Below are 21,033 nucleotides of genomic sequence, written 5' to 3' on the forward strand. Positions count from 1 at the left end.
CCTATGTTGCAGTAACCTTTTCTGAAAACCTCCATCATGGTAATAGAAAATTACCCCAAACTGTAAATAAGGTCAGGTCTGTTTACTTAAATTTTAGCAAATCATCCCAACAAACATTAGGTAGACCATTGCTAAATAAAGTTACTGATGTATGTACTGTGGCAAAATGGCAGAATATAAGACTTGACATAAAGTATTACAAACTGAAAACATTCCCCTTCATTACTGTTTCAGTTGCCTACAGACAAGTATCTTTGACACTTGAACTTGCCCAAGACAAACTTGAGCTTGTCCTGGGTATCAAGCAAGTGAATTTGCAAAGCCCTGTTATGGAAAACAGTGCCACTGAGACGATGGAGCTAGCTAGTAATTATGAAGTGTACGGTGGGTGAATGTATTTCAAAATGATTGGCATATAAGAACATGATTGGTACATTAAACATTCTATATATTGCCTAAGTGTTCTTTGAAAAACTGTGTTAACAACAAGTTCTCATGCCCAAGGTTTTATGAAATTGTTCAATTTAATTACAGGAATACTAGTTACTGGCCACAAAATGTTCATGGAGCAAAATATTATTTGGACACAAAAGTCATAGACCCTGCAACATATACTACAAAGTTCTGTACTATACTTTGAAACAATTTTATTGGAATAATCCAAAAAAGCTAGACTTCAAGATCCAATTTGGTTCCTGAAGTACTAACATGAGTGTACTAAAAGTGTTTGCTTTGGCTACCAGACACCTTTTCTTCCAGTTGTTGTGGAATGGGTTAGCATCTTGGCTGAAATGGGTAATTCACCCAGAATACTCCGATTCTCTCAGAACCAGTCACATCTAAATCATGGCCCACAAGAAAAATGCAACTTTGAGTGCACCATCTTTTGAAAGTAACTGCACAGTCCATTACATTACTGACGTAAGCTGGCAATCAATGTCTACATTCTCCAGCTTCTACCATAAAGACTTAAATTTAGTGGTAAAGACTTATAAAAATGGTACTAACAGCTGCCTTGTTATGCAGTCAGCATTAAGAGGCTAATGTTAGGACTGGTTGGCCTGGTGTCAGGATAACATGGCTGGGTTGGACATCATGCTACATGTCTACATGTCTGCAACATGATGCCTCAGTGCTTGGCATCACTATAAACTGCCACACTGTGGACATCATAGCGATATGACTATGGTGTGTTAAAAATCCAACTCACACACACATAAATTTGTTGGTTCCAATGGCAGTGGCTCAGATGATCACCAAACTTCATATAACATCAGCACAGCCTCATTTATAGCCCTTGCTGGATTCAGTGGTGAAAGTGTTTAATAAGAACCTTTCTTTCATTCTTGGTTACATGAATCAAGTCAGCTACATGTTACATGGGCTTTTTATTAATCATAACCCTTGCTTTTACTTCCACTTATGTTAAGAGAGTGTTATTTATTATATGCTCATTTTTTTTCTCTGTTAACTTTACATTATCAGAATCATTCAATATTTTACGATATTGCACACCTTTATATTGCCCCCATGCGCAGGACACATCTGCCCAATAATGTATTAGGAACTACTTTGTAAACAAATCATGTACTCTCATGTAGCAGATGCTTTACGTTTTGGTTGATTAAATTTGTTTCTGAATGAACGAAAGCAGATGTTTCATGGACTGCCACATGCCAACTGTTTTGCAACATTTCGTGTTAACTTTTTTGATACAGTGTTTCAGATTTTGGCGATAGACGCCAGATTTAATAAAATTGCTTGGTACCTACAAATAACTTGCCAGTTATAAAGGCATAAACTGTCTCCTTTAGCTGGTAATAAGAATGGCAAAAAATATACTTACAGTTTTACATTCTGAATTTCCTCAGAATGTACTTTCTTAGTTCTGCAAATCTGAATTACATGAACCATGTCACGAGTTCTCAAGCTTGATTACACATTTCGAAATTGTACTGTAATTTCAACTGCATAAGTATATTCCAAGTGCAATTACATCCTCCTTACTGCACTCAGAATGAAAAAAAAACCACATTAAATTCAATAGTGTCTTTTTGATGATTGCAACTGAAACGCTTCATATTTTTCCCCTATTATGATTTCAAATAGTCAGTGACAGAACAAACACACTTGCAGATGTAAACACATCTCTCCTGCGCTGCTTCAATCCGATGTATTTCATGTACAATTTGCACAGATGAATCCAGTCCATAATCACAAAATTTCATAGAATTGACAAAAATACCAAAATCTATTCATTCCAGATCAAATGGAAAACTTGTTGCAATGCACAGTCATACACAATATGACTCCAAATTTCAATTTTAACTAGACAAAAATGCCATTTTCTTTCGAAACTTATGTCTAGCGTGGGACAAGTTCAAATTTATCTGGTTATGTGCGCATTAATAATGTTGTTGTGTAATGATGAATCTGCGCTTGTGTATTTAGTTTGGAATATGGCATACATTCATTTACGTTGTTTCTTGTAGTGTATTTTGTTTATATAATTAAGCCTTGGTAGAATAAGAAAATGAGCATATAATAAAAAGGTTACTGTATTTGTATGGGAAAATATGAACTCATTTGGTTGGATGGATATATTGCCCTCCCAAGGTTGTGCAGTATTCCATCCAAAAAACTCGTTCATATTTTCCCATACAAATGCAGTAACCTATAACTATTTCCTGTGAGAAGTGTTATTGCTATTGCGTGGTGGGTTGCTATAAACTAATAACATTCCTCCTCATGCTTATTACCTTATTCTCCTAACATCATTGTGATTGGTTAATGTATTTGAGAAAAGAAAAGGATTTTTTCCCCTGTGAATTAAGTTCCCTGAGAATACTTACCTTATCACATATCAGATAAGCCCTCACATCCCACAGATGCAAGCATCCTCATCGAGGTGTCACTCAGGGGGAAGAGGCCAGTTTTTATGTACAAATTTAATGCCACAATCAGTGACCTAGTATAAAAAATCTTTAAAAAATCAAATACACAAGTGAGGTGAAAAATGGTCCATATTTTTGGATACCTATATTAAAACAAAGAATAAGAATATTATTCACTTGACCAGAGAAGTCAATGGCAGTTCATAACAGAAGAAGTTTATGCACCCCAGCCCCAAATTTTTACCAGCAATTTTCATGTCCGAATGTTATTTTTGACACCATGTGATGCTCACAGTACAAACACAAACCCTTTTCCTAGATGACATTTCTGCATTACGGTGTGTACTAAACAGGCTGATGCAATTGAAAATAGTTCTCATCCAAGCCGTTTTTATAGATATTCTACTTGCCCCAAACCCACGTGTTTACTTTTATGGGAGGCTAGCTCTTATTCCTAGCCGACTATTGGTATTTTACTATCAACATACTGCAGAGTAGCTATGGAAGGTGTACATGCCTGACATCAATTTCAAGAACAAGACATGCCTGTAACACCTAGTTCACAAATATATCCATATCTTTAAATAGTAAACAATAATACCTGAAAAAGTCACACCATAGCCTTAAGTTAAGAAATTTGCCAGGGGCCAATTTATGAAACTTGACTCTGCCACCTCTAGCTTAAACTGATGAACATCTGGTATAGCCATTTAGTGGAAATTTGAGAAGTAATTAAAATAGTATCTTGGTAGAGTTCTTTCCCTTACATTCAGTTTTGTAACATACGGTATATATGCAAGGTATATGGATAGGAAAGACAAAAGATTGTCTTTTTCTGGGAGGTCTGGTCTCATGGAGTCAGCAGGACTTAAATCCTAACATAAATGTGATCAGATAAGTATTTTTAGAAATATTTATGGGGAAATATTCCTTTTTTTAACCAAATTGTATAAGTTATTCATCCTTGCCCACTGTTTAGTTGCACTACACTCAAGAAAATTTTGCAAAAACATGTTTTTCAAGGCTAAAACATTGTGTGGTTTGTATGTGATTCCAATGAAGAAATTATTTATAATATATTAACATTAAGTTCTATGGAAAATGAATTAGTGGTCTGATCCCTGTAGCCATAGTAGTTCCCCACACTGTGTATTATATAGCCTGCACACACACACACACATAAACACACTTTTCTAATTATACCCCAGATGATGCTGACTGGTTGATTTACTGATTCACACATTAGCAGATAAATGGCTATATTGTGCCAAAGCAAATGGAAAAAATGTCTTGCCCAGAGACATTTCTAAGTGGCTGGCTCAGCCAATTTAGAAGAGGATTTGAACCTGTACCCTTCAGGACCACTGAGGCCCTGTAGCTCTAACCATAGAATTGTGACCCAGAATTAGTCACATACATATATTAATGAATGTAATAATTAATCATGTACTCCCATGGGGCACATGAGGTCATACATAGCTTGTAATAATCATGTACTTCCTTAAGCTCTATGAGGTTACGCATAGCTTCTAATATTTGTGTACTCCCATGAGGCCCATGAGGTTGCACGTAGCTTGTAATAATCATGTACTCCCATTAGGCCCATGAGGTTGCACATAGCTTGTAATAATCATGTACTCCATTGAGGCCCATGAGGTTGCACATAGCTTGTAATAATCATGTACTCCATTGAGGCCCATGAGGTCACACAAAGTTGGTAATATGGTGCAAGGACTGAGCAAAGATCAGTGATTTAAATTCAAATTTTTCAGTATAGGTTTCAGAGGAAAAGAACTTTATTTAGGCCATTTTGATATACTAGGACTCAGAAGAAGAAAAAAATGATGAAATGAAAAAACAATTTATTGTAATGAAGAGAAACACGTTTTATACAGTGGCTGTAATGATAATTGTAACAGTGATCATTGTGTATGTAATTATAATACCATTAATGTCTCTTTAAGTGCCTCTATAAATAACAGCGATGTCAGTCGCATGATTTTATGAGTTTCTTAGATATTCAGGGTTTTTCGAGGAAAGATGGATCAAGTAAAGGTATTGTTAACCTCACCAAAAAATAATGTATTTATTTGGGACATTCAGAAACATTGCTCACAGAAAATGTGGGTGAAATTTATTGTATATCAATGGCTATGACAAACTTTGTCATAAGGATAGGAAAGCAAGAAGAGGTAGGCTCCTTGTGTATGTTAAAACTAGTACTGTTGCTTAAAAAAGGGAAGACCGAGAAATGCAGGAAATGGATCCATTTGGCTAACGATTTCTGCAGAATAAGTTAAACCATACATAGTTTGTCTGATTTGTTTGAATGCTTTGAACTTCAGATAGATAAGATTTCAAGTGAAGAAAAAGAATTGTACATTCAAGGTAATATAAAACAGAGAAAATCTCAATAATAAAAAATAAAATTTTTTTAACAGGCCTTATTTCTTCTTTAGGTATGGAGCAACTAGTAAATGAAAACACTAGAATAATATCCATGTTTAAAAGACTTATAGCCCATACACAAGAAAATGTTCTGGAAGTAAGGTTCCCAAAGATTGGTTAAGTGACCACTTTGCAATTTTCCTTGCATGTGAAGCCAATAGCAAATCAAAGAAAAATAATATTCATAAATCCATTATTTATAGATCTTTTCAAAACTTTGATACTTCTTAATTCTTGAAAGATTCTATGGAGTACATTCCAAATATTTGATGGTATTGATGATGTTTTATGTACTTGGAGGGATCTTTTCATAGGAACAGTAAACAAGCATGCCCTCTTAAAAATCTGCATGTTAAAAAAAGAATACCAGCCATGCTGGATCACCCCAGAAATTTTAGATGTAATAAAGAGAAGAGACCATCTAAAACCTGTAGGAAATTATGTTGAATATAAAATTTTGGGGAATTATGTTAATAAAATGATATACCGGGCTAAAAGAGCACACTACAAAAAAAATGCTAGATAAAAACAGAAATAACCCCAAAGTTATTTGGAGTCTTTTTACTGAGTTTTGTGCATTTACTGAGTTCTGTGCATTGAACTGGAAAAGTAAAAACTGAAATTTATTCCTTTAATCATGAGGACATTTATAGTGATAATCCAAGTGGCAGGTATTTATGTGATAATCAGTGACAGGCGTTTATAGTGATAATCCAAGTGACATCTCAAATATATTAATGGTTTTTTGTTTGAATTGCTGAAAAGCTTAAAAAACCTAAAATTTCTTCTGATCATTTGGAACTCAGTGTTGTTCTGAAAAACTCCCTAAATTACAAAAATGAGTCCTGAATTTGTGTTGAAGCATGATACAAATATGGATGATTGGACTTGATATGATTGGAGAAAGGTAACTGCACTTAGTAGAGAGAGTACAGCTTTTATTTACAATCACTGTGTTAGGTCTGATAAATATCCACAGACTTGGAAAACTGCCAAGGTAACTCTACTGCATAAAGCTAGGACAAATGAGATGATATAAATAACTAAAGACCCATCTCTATCCTTCCTTGTCTTTCCAAGAAAAGAACATGTATATGATTCATTCAGCAACTATTCTGACACTTATAATCTTATTTATGTTAATTAGTCTAGCTATTCGACATTATCACTCGTGAAACTGCACTCATTTCTACAGGTATGATTGATAAATGGCTACAAGCATTAGATAAAGGATAAATGGTTGGCACTGTTATGGTTGATTTTTGTACAGTTTTTGATCTTGCAGACCATGAAATTTTGCTTGAAAAATTGAAAATCTATTGATGTAAAGAAAACATAAACTGGTTTAGTTCTTACTTAACTGATAGAGTGCAAAAAAGTATCTCTTAAACGGCCACCTTGCTGAAAGTAAAAATATTAATTGTGGAATAACACATACTTAGGCTTTATCCTTCGCACTCTGTTATTCATTCTCTTTATTAACAACTTACCCCTTAACTCATTAACCCCTGGTGCCACGTTTACATGTCAGGAAGTAATAGCCTACTGCCGAGCTTTGAAGTGTCAAGGTCATGTATGATACACTAAAGTGGGTGGTATTATAGAAAGGTAGACAGATGTAGTTCTACAATGATACCAAATAATCTGAACATTCTAGTTGCACTACAAAATACAGAGGGAAAAACTTAACTTTTTGGACTTGATTTTTTTTTTCACCCAAAATTCGGACATGGTTGGAATTCAATTTTGTGTCCAGATTTTAGACTTTTGGCCTCAGATCTCTAAGGCAGACCAGTCTGAACTGCACACAGACAGGTGAACCATTGCAAAAAGTAGGATAAGATGGGCATTTGGAATAAAGAATGGTCTCAATACGAAAATGATGGGTCCGTTAAACAAAAAAGAACTCAACTTTACCATTCAGCTCATCCGCGAGCAAAATAGCCAACAAAAAATGATGTTTCTAACACAATTAGGCATTAGGTTAACAGGAAATCTCTTGGAAGTTGATGTATTAGAATGTATTCAGAAATAGCCTCCAAAATGTGTTTCCTACTCGCATTTCAGGTGAAAACGACAAAAACCTCCAGGGGTTAATGAGTTAAGATAGGAAATTCATTTTCTTCCACTGACCTTAATATAGATGACACTACACTATCAGAATCAAGTAAAACCAAACTGAACTTGAAAATAACTTAATAGAATGCTCTAAACAGGTCTGGAAGTATGGAGCAAGGAGTACATTACTGGTTTCAACTGTCACAGCATTGTATAAATCCTGTTATTTATTAAATACATGTACTTGGGTTTCATTTTTTCTGTACAACGATACCTGAATGTGATTTATGTATATTAAACAATATTTAAAAACAGTGAGTTCGATTTATCCTGTGCCACATGTGCGAAATGCTTTGATGGGAAAAACTGAATACTTCCAGCACACAGAGGATGTATGGCTGCATCGTCTGTGTATAAATGTCTCACTGTAAGACTAAAATCATCACATTACAGAATGTCTTGTCAGTGAGCAGTCTACTTAAAGGATTGCACATCTTGAGCTATTGAGCTGATCAGAGTTGATGTGGTACCAGCTGTAGAGTTAACCATAGAAGTTGACCATAGCAGCTGTAAAGCTGAACCATAGCAGCTTTAGAGCTGAGTGAACAGTGTTGCTTGTCGAGTAGCAGGTGATTGGGCATTGCTGACCAATTGGTGGGCGCTGATTGCTTGATTGACCAAGGAATTGAATGGTGGTCGGTGACTACCTGGAATAGTGACTGCTTGATTGACCAGTTTGGCTGGTTGCCAAGTGTGCTGGTGACAGTGTGTAACTCCATACATGTGATCTTTTAGACATAGGCTAATTTTGGGGTTTGTAATACCCAGTGTTTTGGGATTGTAAAGATATTTTGTATGATATGTCCCTTTGTTTTCATCTTTTTACTATTTGAGTAAAATACCTCATTTTTCACTATTTGAATGAATTCATTTTTACTATTTGAGTAAACTCCTCAGTTTTTTCGTCGTGTGAAATTAGTGAATCATTCACCCTTGTTCTTGTACTGTGTAAAGTCATTTATTTGTATTTTCATTTGTTGCATCATTAGGTTCATGCAGATTATGTTTATTTGCCCAGTATTTGGGTCTTATACACGCATGTATTAATCATAATTCTTTTCTCATTCAAGTCATTCATCATTAAACATTGTATTTGTATCACCATCAAAAGTGTTTTGTTATAAATCTGAAATCCAACCCAGTTATCTTGTTAGATCAACAAAACACAAATGAGCAAGGCTAGATAGTGACATACTCCAAGTTTACAAGTTTAACCTTAATATGACCTGTCATGATAAAATTCATGGTGTATTTGTAAATAACATTGCATATGTTTAAGAAAGGTTAATTGCTATCTTTGGCAACTTAAGAAAATGGGAACATTCATTCCTTTAGTATATGATCATCTTTTGTAAAAGTTGTAGCCACATTTTGACTATTGTTACTGGTATGTAATTTGGGGTAGTGAATCTAATTTGAGCATAAAACTTTTAAGATTCAAAAAAAGAGCATACTATTAAATCTAGATTAGTTATACACAATTTTCAGGATTCAATTAGCTATATACAATTTTACCAATATATGATAAAATATTCTTCAGAAAGGCCAAATTTATTTATAAAGTGTCCAGTAAAACACCATTCTTGTCTAACTTTGCAATATCTTTCTCCACAAGAGATGCTGATGGTTCTCAAAATTTAAGTCAGTTAAAAGTAAAGATTTCATTATACCAGAGTTAAAGAAGGAATTGTTTTTAAAAAAAGCTTTCAGTATACAAGCCACTGGTATGGAAAATTATTACCAGTGAAATAATGCATGCTCCTGGCATTTCTTGTTTTTGTAATCAGTGCTTTAAATGAATTAAATCTTAAGAGACTGGAACAAATCTGAATAATAAAATTACCTTGTTCTTTCTCTGCTTATAGAGCTTTTTTAACAGATAATTTTTTCAGTATAATATGATACTCATTCGTGTTTATGTGCTCTATGATGCTTGTGTATTACAAGCTTGAAACTTTGTTTGATTTTCAGAGTAACTCAATTCTTTTGTGTTTAGCTAAATCGTTGTCATATTGTGATATATATACTGTATATATTGTAGATAACAAAAGGCCTCAAGGTTGATTAATTGAGCTACCTTTTGTACTTGTTATTATTATTATTATTATTATTGTTATTGTTGTTGTATGTGTATCATGCTATAACTGCATGTATCAAGTTTGGTCCAAAAATTCTTTTAAATATCATTGTCATTGCATTTTTTGTATTCACCTTGGGGACACCAGGGGAAGAGGCCAACAATTACACCTTATGATAAATTGTACATATCAGCAACTTATCAACCAAGTTTGATAAATTTCCCCCTGCTGTTTAGGTGGTGATAGAATTACAGATGGATAGGCAAATTGAGGGCATCACAATATCCTTGATTCTAATGTGTAGGGATAATGAAATATGAGTAGTGAAGTGGAAATTAGGCAGGAGGCTTGAGGTGAATTCCAGTGCAGACATGTAAATAACTGTAAATCACTTTGAATACTGCAAATTAATTTATTAGTTTTTGTTATTTTGTCCAAAAAAAAGAGGGGGGTGTCAGTTCCTGTCATTGGGATCATTTTGTTCCCACATAATGAGCAGTGTTCATTGAATTTAATTCATGGTTTGTATTAATCATGAAATCCATAAAAATAGGTACTCCAAGAAAACACAAATATCATTTATGTGCCTCCGTTCTTTTAATCACAACTCTGGTACATAAAACAAAGTTGGAAGAAAATATATTTGCCATGTTCATAAAACTGATAAGGATTTTTATGCTTTCTGTGTGTGAAAAAAAGGGACTTTATTTCAGTACGTTTAATTCATGTAAGTTTTCACTCCTAATTTGCAGCTTATGAGACTGCGGTGGAAAAGTATCTGAAGCGTGATGACTGGTACATGTGGGCTCATATGTCTAAAGGCAGTATTACTCTTCCTGTGTTTACATCTCTGGATGCATACTATCCAGGTATACAGGTAATACTGTGAATTCACTGCACTGCTCCCCTGATTTCTTGTCTCCTCCCCCCCCAGTTTCGTGCAACCCTCAGTTACAAGCAATAAATTTAAATGTATAAATTGATTTGCTCTTTAATTTTCATATTCATTCACCACCCCCATCATCCACCAACCATAATCAATGTACAGACAATATATAAGTAATGATCACAGACCTCAAACATCCACTGTGTTCATCAGTTAGAATGCTTCAGTTAGTAATATCAATTATTGACCTCCTCCAGTAAAGATGATTAGCATATGTGTCCTATGAACTTAGTTTCAACCTATCTTGAGAAACCAATAGTGCATGTCTAAGTGCTTATTGCAATCACAGTCTTGGCTGACTGCCCTCAAGGCTGTGCCTGATTAATGCTAGTAACAAAGGTCACAATGAATGCAGTTGAGATTAACTAACAGAATGCCAATGTAAGCTTTAGTAAAATTGTTTTATAATTATCTGTAAATATGTGAAAAGCTGAATTTTATTAAAATTCATTTCATTCATCAGTGCATCATTTTTTAATGATTCACTGTTTTAATTTACTTGTGTCTATCTATCTGTCTAGCAGAGGAATCTTGATTATCCACCTTCCTCAATCACCCACTTTTGTCATGTACAAACTTAGCAGATAATCAAAAGAGCACTGTATTTTTGGTAGGGTACCAGTTTTCATTTATTTTATGACAGCGGAACATGTAGTTCAGATGCATGAATTGAAGTTCAGATGAAAATATAGTTTTTTGCAAAAACACAAAAATTGATACCCATGAAATGAATAATTAAATATGTAAGGAATAAAGCTAATAAAAGACTGCATTTTCAGATTCTTTCACAGATAAAAAAGAAGTGTTAAAACTTCATGGGTTTATATTATTGGAAGAGTTTTCAGCTCTTTTTATAACAGTTTTTGCTACACGTGTGTTTGGTCCATATCTCATTGGTTCTTATTTTCCTTTCAATCTCTAACCAAAATAAAGAGTCTTATATGTACATTGGCACAATTCTCCACGTGGAGATAATGTATCAAATATTATTATATGCACTATATTGAATATTGGTTATATTTTTCACTCCTTTCAGTTTTCAATCCCTTTATTTATTGTCATCCTTCCTGCTTGTTTTACAGAGGAATAAATCAGTAAATGAACTGCAAGATAGTACATATTGGTGTAATTTGTAATACTGTCTTTATAACTGTTTTCCCTACTTGTGTGGTTGGTCCTCTTCTCAGTACTATTTCCTTTCAGTATAAACCCAAAAGATTTAAAGAATTTATGTTTAAATGGACACAATTCTCAACTGACAGATGTGTTGGACATGGGGTTTTCTGCACTATATTGAATAATATCACTGTTCCTTTCAGTTTCTCTCCCTCTCTCTTAAACCAAGTTTTCATAACTTTTCCTTCAGCTATGTCCTTCCTTGTGTTTTTTCTCTCTTTTTCACTTAAATGATCACAAGGCTTTAAGCCATTGGGGTATATTGCACATATAAATCTATTTGTCTTGCCTGCAATAGGGAATGTACATTTTCATTTAGAAGTGGTATTATTAATAATGTTTTAGTTTTTAATCTGAAGTTTTCGAAGGCCATAAACATACAGGATGTATTGTATTAAATGTAGATGGTTAAACATATTAACCCGAGGAACTTTTGCTTCAGAATGGTCTATTTGTTAGCATGCCAAAACATTATGCCAAGAAAGCTTATCATATGGACCATCTGCCATGCATCATGTATTATCATCTGTCCACACTTGCTGTTTACATCTTTTTCTGGGGAAAAGAATGTAACTACACAATTTTTCAGGGAGAGTTCTGCCATCAAGGCATTTCAGATTTGTTCAGTGGATGTCAAACTATTACTCAATATGGCCACCATTGCTAAAAATGGAAACACCTTTAAACAACTCTCAAAATTAGCTCAGATCGAAAGCATCCTGACCTTAACGGCTTTCAGTTCTGTATAAATTAATTAAATATAGCTGCTGTTACTAAAAATAGATAAAGAAATCTTAAGATTACTTCTTCCCCCACCAAAAAAATATTTTACATAGATCATCCTGACATAAAGGTCTTTCAAGTTTGTACAGATTATGCCAATCAGCTAGAAAATATGGCCACCATTACTAAAAATAGAAAATACTATAAACAACTTCTCAGAAATTGCTCAGTATAATCTGACCAGATTTTATGTGACAGAAAACATTTTGAAATTATGGGGTTCAAATCTTACAGGTGATGGTTCTCCATATGGTCACCATTACTAAAATCAAAGCAAAAAAAATATTTTAAATGACTTTTTCTACAAAACCAATTTACAGAATTTGACCAAATTTGACAGAAAAGCATTTGGTTTGAGTGGCTTTTATGTTTCTGTAAATGATGCTAATCTGCAATGAAATATGGCTGCTGCTACTAAGAACATAAAAACTGTTAAAACATATTTTGAAAGTTACTTAACAGAATTTAAGCAACTCTGACAGAAAGATTCCTAGCTTGAAAACCTTTCACGTTTATTGAAATGATGCCAATCCATCATTCAGAATGCTGCCTTTGCTAAAAATAGAAAAACATTTACATAACTTCATCAATAAAAGAATCACTCACCTTCTGCATGGAGTAGTGCTTGAAGTGATTTTGAGGGAGCTGCTTTGGAGATCTTTTCCTGCAGTCCATCAGCATGAAATCTAGTTAAACTCAGATCTCCACTGTCTTGAGTGAAGATCTGAGATCAACTGCTTAGGGGTCATGTTCTGGTGACCTTTGAGTTAGCGAATGGAAATACAGCTTTCAGAAATTTGAGAGTGAAACACATCATTCAGCACACTGATGCTCTTTGGCTTTACTGCTCAGTCTGATAAACGCAAAGATTTAAAACTTCATCTGATTGGCTGATAAAATTAGCGATTATGGTAGTAACATAGATCACCAGAACATGACCCCAAAGTGGTCGCTATTAGATCTTCACGTAGGACAGTGGAGATCTGATTTTAATCAGATTGATCACCATGTTTCCATTGGCCTGCCTCTACTGTCCATCAAAGGGTAAGACTGGAAAGTGCTGAAGATGACATTCTGCCCATGTGCACAAGTGATCTCCATCATCATGATCTCACCAATAATACAGTGGGTTATTCTGCCTCTTCTTGGAAACATATCTGACCATTGTAAGGAGCTTGTCAACCTTTTAGCTTGGTCTTATATTCAGCAGTCACTCATTTATTGGTTTCATTAATGAATGATGCTGACCTTTTCTTTCTTGGCAACAAGTGCCACTCTGCCTTGATTGTTGTCATTATTTCTTCCTGACCAGACAATTGTGTCTCCTGTAGCTAAACTGTGCTTTCCAATTCCAGTCTCTCTTATCTCTGTCAGACCCTGGAGGCACAGGTTGTTATTGTGCATTTCTCTGATAGTATGTGCAAGCTTTTCCATCTGGTAATATGTGTGGATATTCCAGCATCCAACTCAGATGCAAGGACTTAGTTGTCAGGAGATAGGGTGGAGATGTATTGTTGATTCTGGTCCCATCCATAAAAAGCCCCATTTTCTGGTCAGCTTTGCTCCTGTCACTGGTTTGTTTTGTTTTCCTTCATTATTGTTTTTTGTATGCAAAGGGATTTTTACAGGTTGAGATTGCTAGCCCATATGCCCAACCCTCCTCCTTCTATAGGTTTAGGACTGGCAGGGAAACCTGTCAGATTTCTGCAAAAGAATCACTTAGCATAATTTTACCAACATGGACAGAAAGCACAAATAATGCTGATTTACCATCAAAAATATGGATGAAGATACACAAGTTAGAGAAAACTTGAAAATTGTTTTCATAGCTATGAAATCAACAGCATTGGAAAAAATGTCTTCGGAAAGCATCTTAATGACCCAGATTTCTTGAACAACTGCTCTTCAGTTTGGTTGTAAGATGTCAGTCCTGTGAATGATCTCTGGCTTACTTGGGTCTTTAAAGATAAAATTTAACATATTGTGAAGAAAAACATGAAAGAATACAGGAATCACAGTTTCAAGAGTTTAAAGTATCTTGAAAATTAACATCTGTGAATAAGTGAATAAATATCTGAATTTGTTTTCATTGTTTTTTAGGCTTTGCTGGGTGATATAGATAAAGGGATGAAAACCATTCACAACTTCCATCAGGTATGGAAACAGTATGGTTTTATTCCAGAGTTTTACAACATTGTGAAGAATGAAGCCTATCAGGGCAGGGAAGGCTATCCACTTAGACCAGGTAACAGGCAATATTAATGGTAGTAGATTTTCCCTGCATTTTAGAATTGATTCCTTGTAATATCATTCAAGTTTCAAGGTGTTGGTAATTTCAATATCTGCAATACAGTGTATCCCCCAGGGGTGTAAAATTAAGGGTGAAATAAAAATACTTGGTATCAGAACTTGGGGTCAAATAAAAAATGGGGTAAAAAAATGTACTAAAATTTTTTCATCTCACTGCACTTTTTCAGCTTGAAATAGAATTTTGCAACTTGCACAACATACTCTCTCTCTCTCTCTCTCTCTCAAAATGCAAATAAACCAACATGCACAATTAACAAAAAAATGCATAGTCCATTCAAAGAATAATTTTATTAGTTCATTTTTCTTTTAGTTTAAAATCATACTTTTAACAGTCTCCTTATAATCTTTTTGTAGCATTGTTATAGACCAACACATTACATATAAGCCAATACAAAAAGCCAATGAAATCTTTTTAACCAAATGGCAGTTAATTTACTGCCTGTCATAAAATGTGTATTATCATTGGTTTCATTGTACTTCATCCAAGAACACTTTTATCCAAAAATCAAAAAGGCTAATGATTAATCTTCTTTCTAATAAGTTACACTTGAACTTAAAGAGCTTTCTTTTATTGCAGCAAGTTAAAAATCAACAAAATCAGCAATTACCCCCTGACTTTGTAATCCAAATAATGCATTTGTCTCGGCAAGTTTACTGATTTCTTTGTTGTGAAAGAATGTCTTGGGTGATAATATGTTCTCCAGATATCTTGTGGCAAACAAGGGCAGATTTTTTAAAATTCTTAAACCCTGTCATGAAAGGATTATTCACTTTTGCAGTCTTCGCAATCATACAATCAAAAGTCACACTGGTAATCCTAATGGATGTGCCGTAATCCAGTCAAGGGAATTATTTTCTCCATTTTTCATTAAAGTTAGATCCACAGTTGCTCTTTTGTGTTCTGCTTCTTTCACTTTTTTGCTAATGATTCTTAGTCCAAGCCATTTTAATCTGGTGATCACTTTCTAGTGCAACAAACATTGACTTTAAACATCTGGACGACATTTTGATGAGCTCGATAGAAATCAGGTGAGAGCTTAGGGGAAGCTACTCCATCATAACAGTGCCTATACTTGTCTGGTTCCCTGTTTCTAATGCTCCCTGCATTGCATTCTGCTATTCGGAGTGCAAGGCAGGGAGCATATGAAGCAGGGAACCAGGCTATGCCTATGTTCTAAGTATACACGATGCCATCCCTCATCCAAAGCATTGGATATAAAATAAATCCTGATCGATTGATGTGAATCATTTGCATTTAAAAAAATGCACAGCAACAAAATGTGTGTGTCAATTTTCTCCAGCGTGCGTCCCTAATGCACAAATGTGTGTAAAGGGAAACACTGGCTATATGAAGTCATTTACAATACAAGTATTTGATAGACAAACAGACTGTACTTTATAACAGTACTATCTCAATCAACTGGAAATTTAATTATTCTTCTTAAAGTCAATTTTTCAATGTGCTATTCTGCATGCTATGAAAATTATGAAGTGTATTTTTAGGGGATACATATACTTTGTTAGGTGACCTGACCATGAGGCTAAGTGAGATTATGCCATGGCCTTGTATCTGTCGTGCATTGCCCATTGTGCATCTATCAACAGTTGCTTTTTTCAACTTCATATCAAAAACCACTGCAGCAGTTTCTACCAAACTTTGTTAAGAAGCATTCTGGCATGGAGGATTCTCAATTTTTAACTCCACTGGTTTAGACCACAAGAACTTATGTGATGTCCCTTCATCTATCTGGCATCCATTGTCCATTAGCACAAGTTTGTTATTGCTGCTTCTCCTAAATTGCTGGGAGAATTGTCATGAAACTGTACAAACTTGTTCATCCCAAGGTCTAGTTGGTCCTAAATGAAAATGTATTCTCCTGATACATCCAACAATTTGAATTTAGTTGCATTCCAATGTGCTTGGCTGTCAGCATTAAGAGGTTAGTGTTGGGACTGGTCAGACTGGTGTCAGGATAATGGGACTGGGTGGGACATCATGCTACATGGCTGCAACATGATGCCCCAGTGCTAGACATCACTATAAACTGCCACACTGCAGACATTGTAATGATGAGACTGAAAAATTATTAAAGTTATGTTAAAAATCCAAATCACACACACACACATGCATTCCAATGTACAAGTTGGTAGTCAGCATCCAGACATAGATTTTAAGGCTGAGGGTCTTGACTCAGGGTTTTAGTTATATTGATTACAGAGCATGATAACACTTACAAGTATGAGTGATTTTTTTAACCTTTTAATCCAGTTTTGGATATATCTGAAGATTACCTTGAATGAAACCACTTTGATTCAACCAAATCTAACATTTTTGCATACATCATGACATTGTCTGAGACATTTTCATTTGATCTTAATCTGTGATATTAGGTTCAAGGTCAAAAATCATGCAATGAATATTGTACTGCAGTTACAGGTATCTTGTAAGTATTTTACTTCAGTCAGAAGAAAATACTTTGTTACCATATTTGGTATGTTGGTGTTTCTCAACGATATACTCAAAAAGTTCCAACAAAGAAACAGACTTATCTTGGAAATTCTTGGCAAGTTCATGAATGGTGGCAACATTTCTTTAAAGTCTGATTTTGCTCCATATATAAAATACAAACCATGATTATTTGGTAGTTGGAATAGAGTTTAAATGTAATTCATATTGTAAGGCAAACTGTCAAAATGCTGTTGTGATTCAGGAAACAATGAGCCATCATTGAAGAAAGCAAAACCTAGCTAAACTAAATTTTAATACTTCTGGTAAGATAGCTTATTCTCATTTAGACATCACTTTTGGGGTGTCGTGCACAATGCCCCCTGAACTCAGACACACTTCTTGTGTGTCAAAAACCCTACAATACTTTATGAGAATAGGGCAGGTATGATTATACCAAGAATTACTCTGTATGTTTCCACCAGACCCATTATCCCAAGAATATACCCTCCACAGCCATCTATATCCAGCAGCCCCACTACACCAACAATTACCATCTGCAGACATATGTATCCAGCAGACAGCCTACCTTGTCCAGCTGCCTCATCATACCAAGAATTACCTCTGCAGCCATCTGTATCCAACAGATCCATTATACCATGAATTTACCCTCTGTAGCTATCTATATTGAGCAGGCCCTCATTATACCAAGAATTACCCTCTGGTGGACATCTGTATCCATCAACCCCATTATACCAAGAATTACCCTCCATAGACATCAGTAACCAGCATGCCCATTATACCAAGAATTATCCTCCACAGACTTCATATCCAGCAGGCCTATTATATCATGAATTACCCTCCATAGTCTTCATTATCCAGCAGGCCTATTATATCATGAATTACCCTCTGTGTCCAGCAGTCCAAGTACACCAAGAATTGACTTTTTGCAGCAATCTGTATCTAGCAGTCCCATTAGACCAAGAATCTTCATGTGCAGCTAAATGTATCCAGCAGCCCATTATCAAAGATCAACCCTCTGAAGCCATCAGGTTGCACCATTTTACCAATAATTGATCCTCCATAGCCATCAGAGAATTGCTTGTTTCTATATTAATTCATTGTTGTTTATGTGAACATAGTTACAAATTATATAGCAAATAACTTTGCAAATGCTTCGTTCCAAAATCACTATTGTGCTGTTTTATCAAGGGCTGAGCATTATAAAATCTTTGAATTTTTATCTTCAGAGTTGGTTGAGGGTGCAATGTATTTGTACCAGGCTACAAGGGACCCTTATCTGCTACAGATAGGTGTGGATATGTTGGAGTCTATTGAACACAGCACAAAAACCAAGTGTGGATATGCGACGGTTAGTTAAACTTCCCCAGTATCAACAATGCAAAGTAATTTAATTATGAAATCTTCATTTATATAATTATATGTTCTTTCCATCAACTATGGAATTGCAAATAATTCATAATACAGTGCTTTTCAGAACTTAAAAGCTAGCTTGAGTGACTTAGTTCTTTACAATTCCATGTCTGCATTCAGGGGTTACTTCGGCAATTAGTAGTTTAGGTGGATTTTTTTTGTTTAACCATGGCTGTAATCTTTCTAGCACTTTCTGTAATAACCCTATACTAGACTCAATATCTTAAATATGACAGTACATAAATCTCTTCAACATTACTTGCTTCCTGTTTTACCTACCCATTTTCAACTGATTTGAATGTCTTTGATGCAACAGTTTTCAAGACATTTTAACTTGCGATGCTGTGACAAACTCCTTTCATTATAGTATTCACTGAACTTAAGAAAACAAGCAGTGAATGGCACTACACATAAATCCCACTTGTTGCAATTGGCACATATTGCCTCGAAAAAATAAAAACTAATAAATATGGTGCCTACTAAATCTGTGCAGGCTGTTAATATGGGATTGTCAAAGCTCCATACATTTGAGTGTAAATGTAGCAACAGTGGTCAGCATCAAGGAGATGACTCATAAAATACTGCTTTATCCAAGTATTCCTGCCAATCACAGGTTTAAATTCAATTTTGTATATTGTATTTTCACATTTATATTCCAACCCCTTGCAAGCTCAAGGATGTGTAATTGGCCCAATGAGCCCCCCCCCCCCATGTCACAGAAGGTGCTTAATGGAGGTGGGAACTGTGGTGGCTCAGTGGTTAGCATGATAACTAATGACCAGAAAGGTTTGAGTTTTAATCCTGCCATTTGATCAGTCCAGGTTTATTAACCAGGTGTGTCCAATGGCAAGGCACTTTACTCCTGTTAGCTCTTCACTAAATAACCTACTTGTGTTGCTGTGCAGTAAAACTCTAAAACAAAACCATTTTATTCAGATGTATACACTTTTTTACAGGTTAAAGATGTCAGGACTCATCGCCTGGAAAACAGAATGGAAAGCTTCTTTTTAGCTGAAACAACCAAATATCTTTATCTTCTATTTGATCCAGACAACTTCATTCACAGTAATGGTGGTAGTGGCACTGTGATTCAAACCCCCAGTGGTGAGTGTATAATTGATGCTGGTGGGTACGTTTTTAACACCGAGGCTCATCCTATTGACATGGCTTCCTTGCACTGTTGTAGTTCGCAGAAAAAGCAAGAGGATGCAGAGTTGCAAGATTTTCATGATAATTTTGATCTTCTATCCCTTTTAGACATTGTTGAGCGCACAGATACTGTGGAGGGAGTTAGGTGGCTCAAGTCAAGAAAAAATCAGGATGCAGGTAAAGGAACAACAGGTGCAGATATAAAAATAGATGAATATGGCACTACAGTGGATACTAATGTAGAGAATGGTATTTACATAACACTTAATGAAACTATTTCAAAATTAGTTAAAGAAATTAGTACCGCTATTGCAGATAGTAATATACAAATAGATATAGATAGTAATGCTGAGATTGAGCTCAAGAGTGTGGAAGAAATTAAGACTGATATTACAAAGAAGTCTGAAGATCTTGAAGTGGAAAGCAAAGGAGTTTCTGCACCTGAAAAGTCAAGTCATGTTGATTCAGAGAGCAATGTTGAAGATGATTCCAAATCAATTCCTCATGGTTCATTATCAATTCCAGAAAGGACAGAATTCATTGATGACAAAGTGAAAGATGTTGATAATGAATTAGATGATGAAGATGAAGAGGCTGATGATGTAGATGACTCAGAAAGGCAAAGCCCACTAAGTGTCACTATACAGACATCAGAAGTGTTTCATGGCAGTCAAAAAGATTCAGCCAGTGAAGAGGCTATAAACACATTGTTTGAACCTGGTATAAATAGTGTTTTAAAACTTTTGTCATCATTTACTCCAAATATAATACAGCCTAAAAGCACAAGCCCAAATGTGCGAATGCTTGTTGACAAATTAATGTTTTATGATACATTTCAGATACCAAATCCGCTACTAATGACCTGTCCAGCTCAACCATTCCATATGCAATTATCAGTGATGGGAGAAATGTTCCTAGGCCACAAATAAATCATTTGAACTCATGTTTATTTATCTTGTATATAATGTTAAGCAAGTTGGAATAAAAGTGTTTTTTATCAATTATTAATGCAGAATCACTTTCATTGAAAATGCATGAACTCTGAGGAGGCTGCAAACTCGGGATAGGAAACCATTCAACCCGCCTATGCTGAAAATGGAGATTATAGCAATACAGTGGAACCCCGCTATAACGCGCCCCGCCATAACGCGAATTCGGATATAACGCGGTCGTAGCATGGCTCCCGAAATTTCGTATATTCATTCACACATGGAGAAAAAAAATTTGGAGAAAAGTAAAAAAAACAAAACA

General features: G+C 35.1%; 1 protein-coding gene across 1 annotated transcript in view; it reads left to right on the forward strand.

Annotated features, from left to right (window-relative positions):
- LOC149785706 (ER degradation-enhancing alpha-mannosidase-like protein 2) overlaps positions 1–20,790 on the forward strand; it is a 57,748-nt gene extending 36,958 nt beyond the window's left edge. The window contains exons 7-10 of the mRNA XM_089979572.1: positions 10,291–10,415; positions 14,544–14,688; positions 18,450–18,571; positions 19,590–20,790. Of these exons, the coding sequence (XP_089835698.1) occupies positions 10,291–10,415; positions 14,544–14,688; positions 18,450–18,571; positions 19,590–20,711 (1,514 nt within the window). The 3' untranslated portion in view covers positions 20,712–20,790. The remainder of the gene's footprint in view (positions 1–10,290; positions 10,416–14,543; positions 14,689–18,449; positions 18,572–19,589) is intronic.
- The last annotated feature ends 243 nt before the right edge of the window (positions 20,791–21,033 follow it).

This window comes from Sinohyriopsis cumingii, chromosome 13, assembly GCF_028554795.1.
Source record: "Sinohyriopsis cumingii isolate HCF-2022 chromosome 13, ASM2855479v2, whole genome shotgun sequence".
NCBI classification, from domain to species: domain Eukaryota; kingdom Metazoa; phylum Mollusca; class Bivalvia; order Unionida; family Unionidae; genus Sinohyriopsis; species Sinohyriopsis cumingii.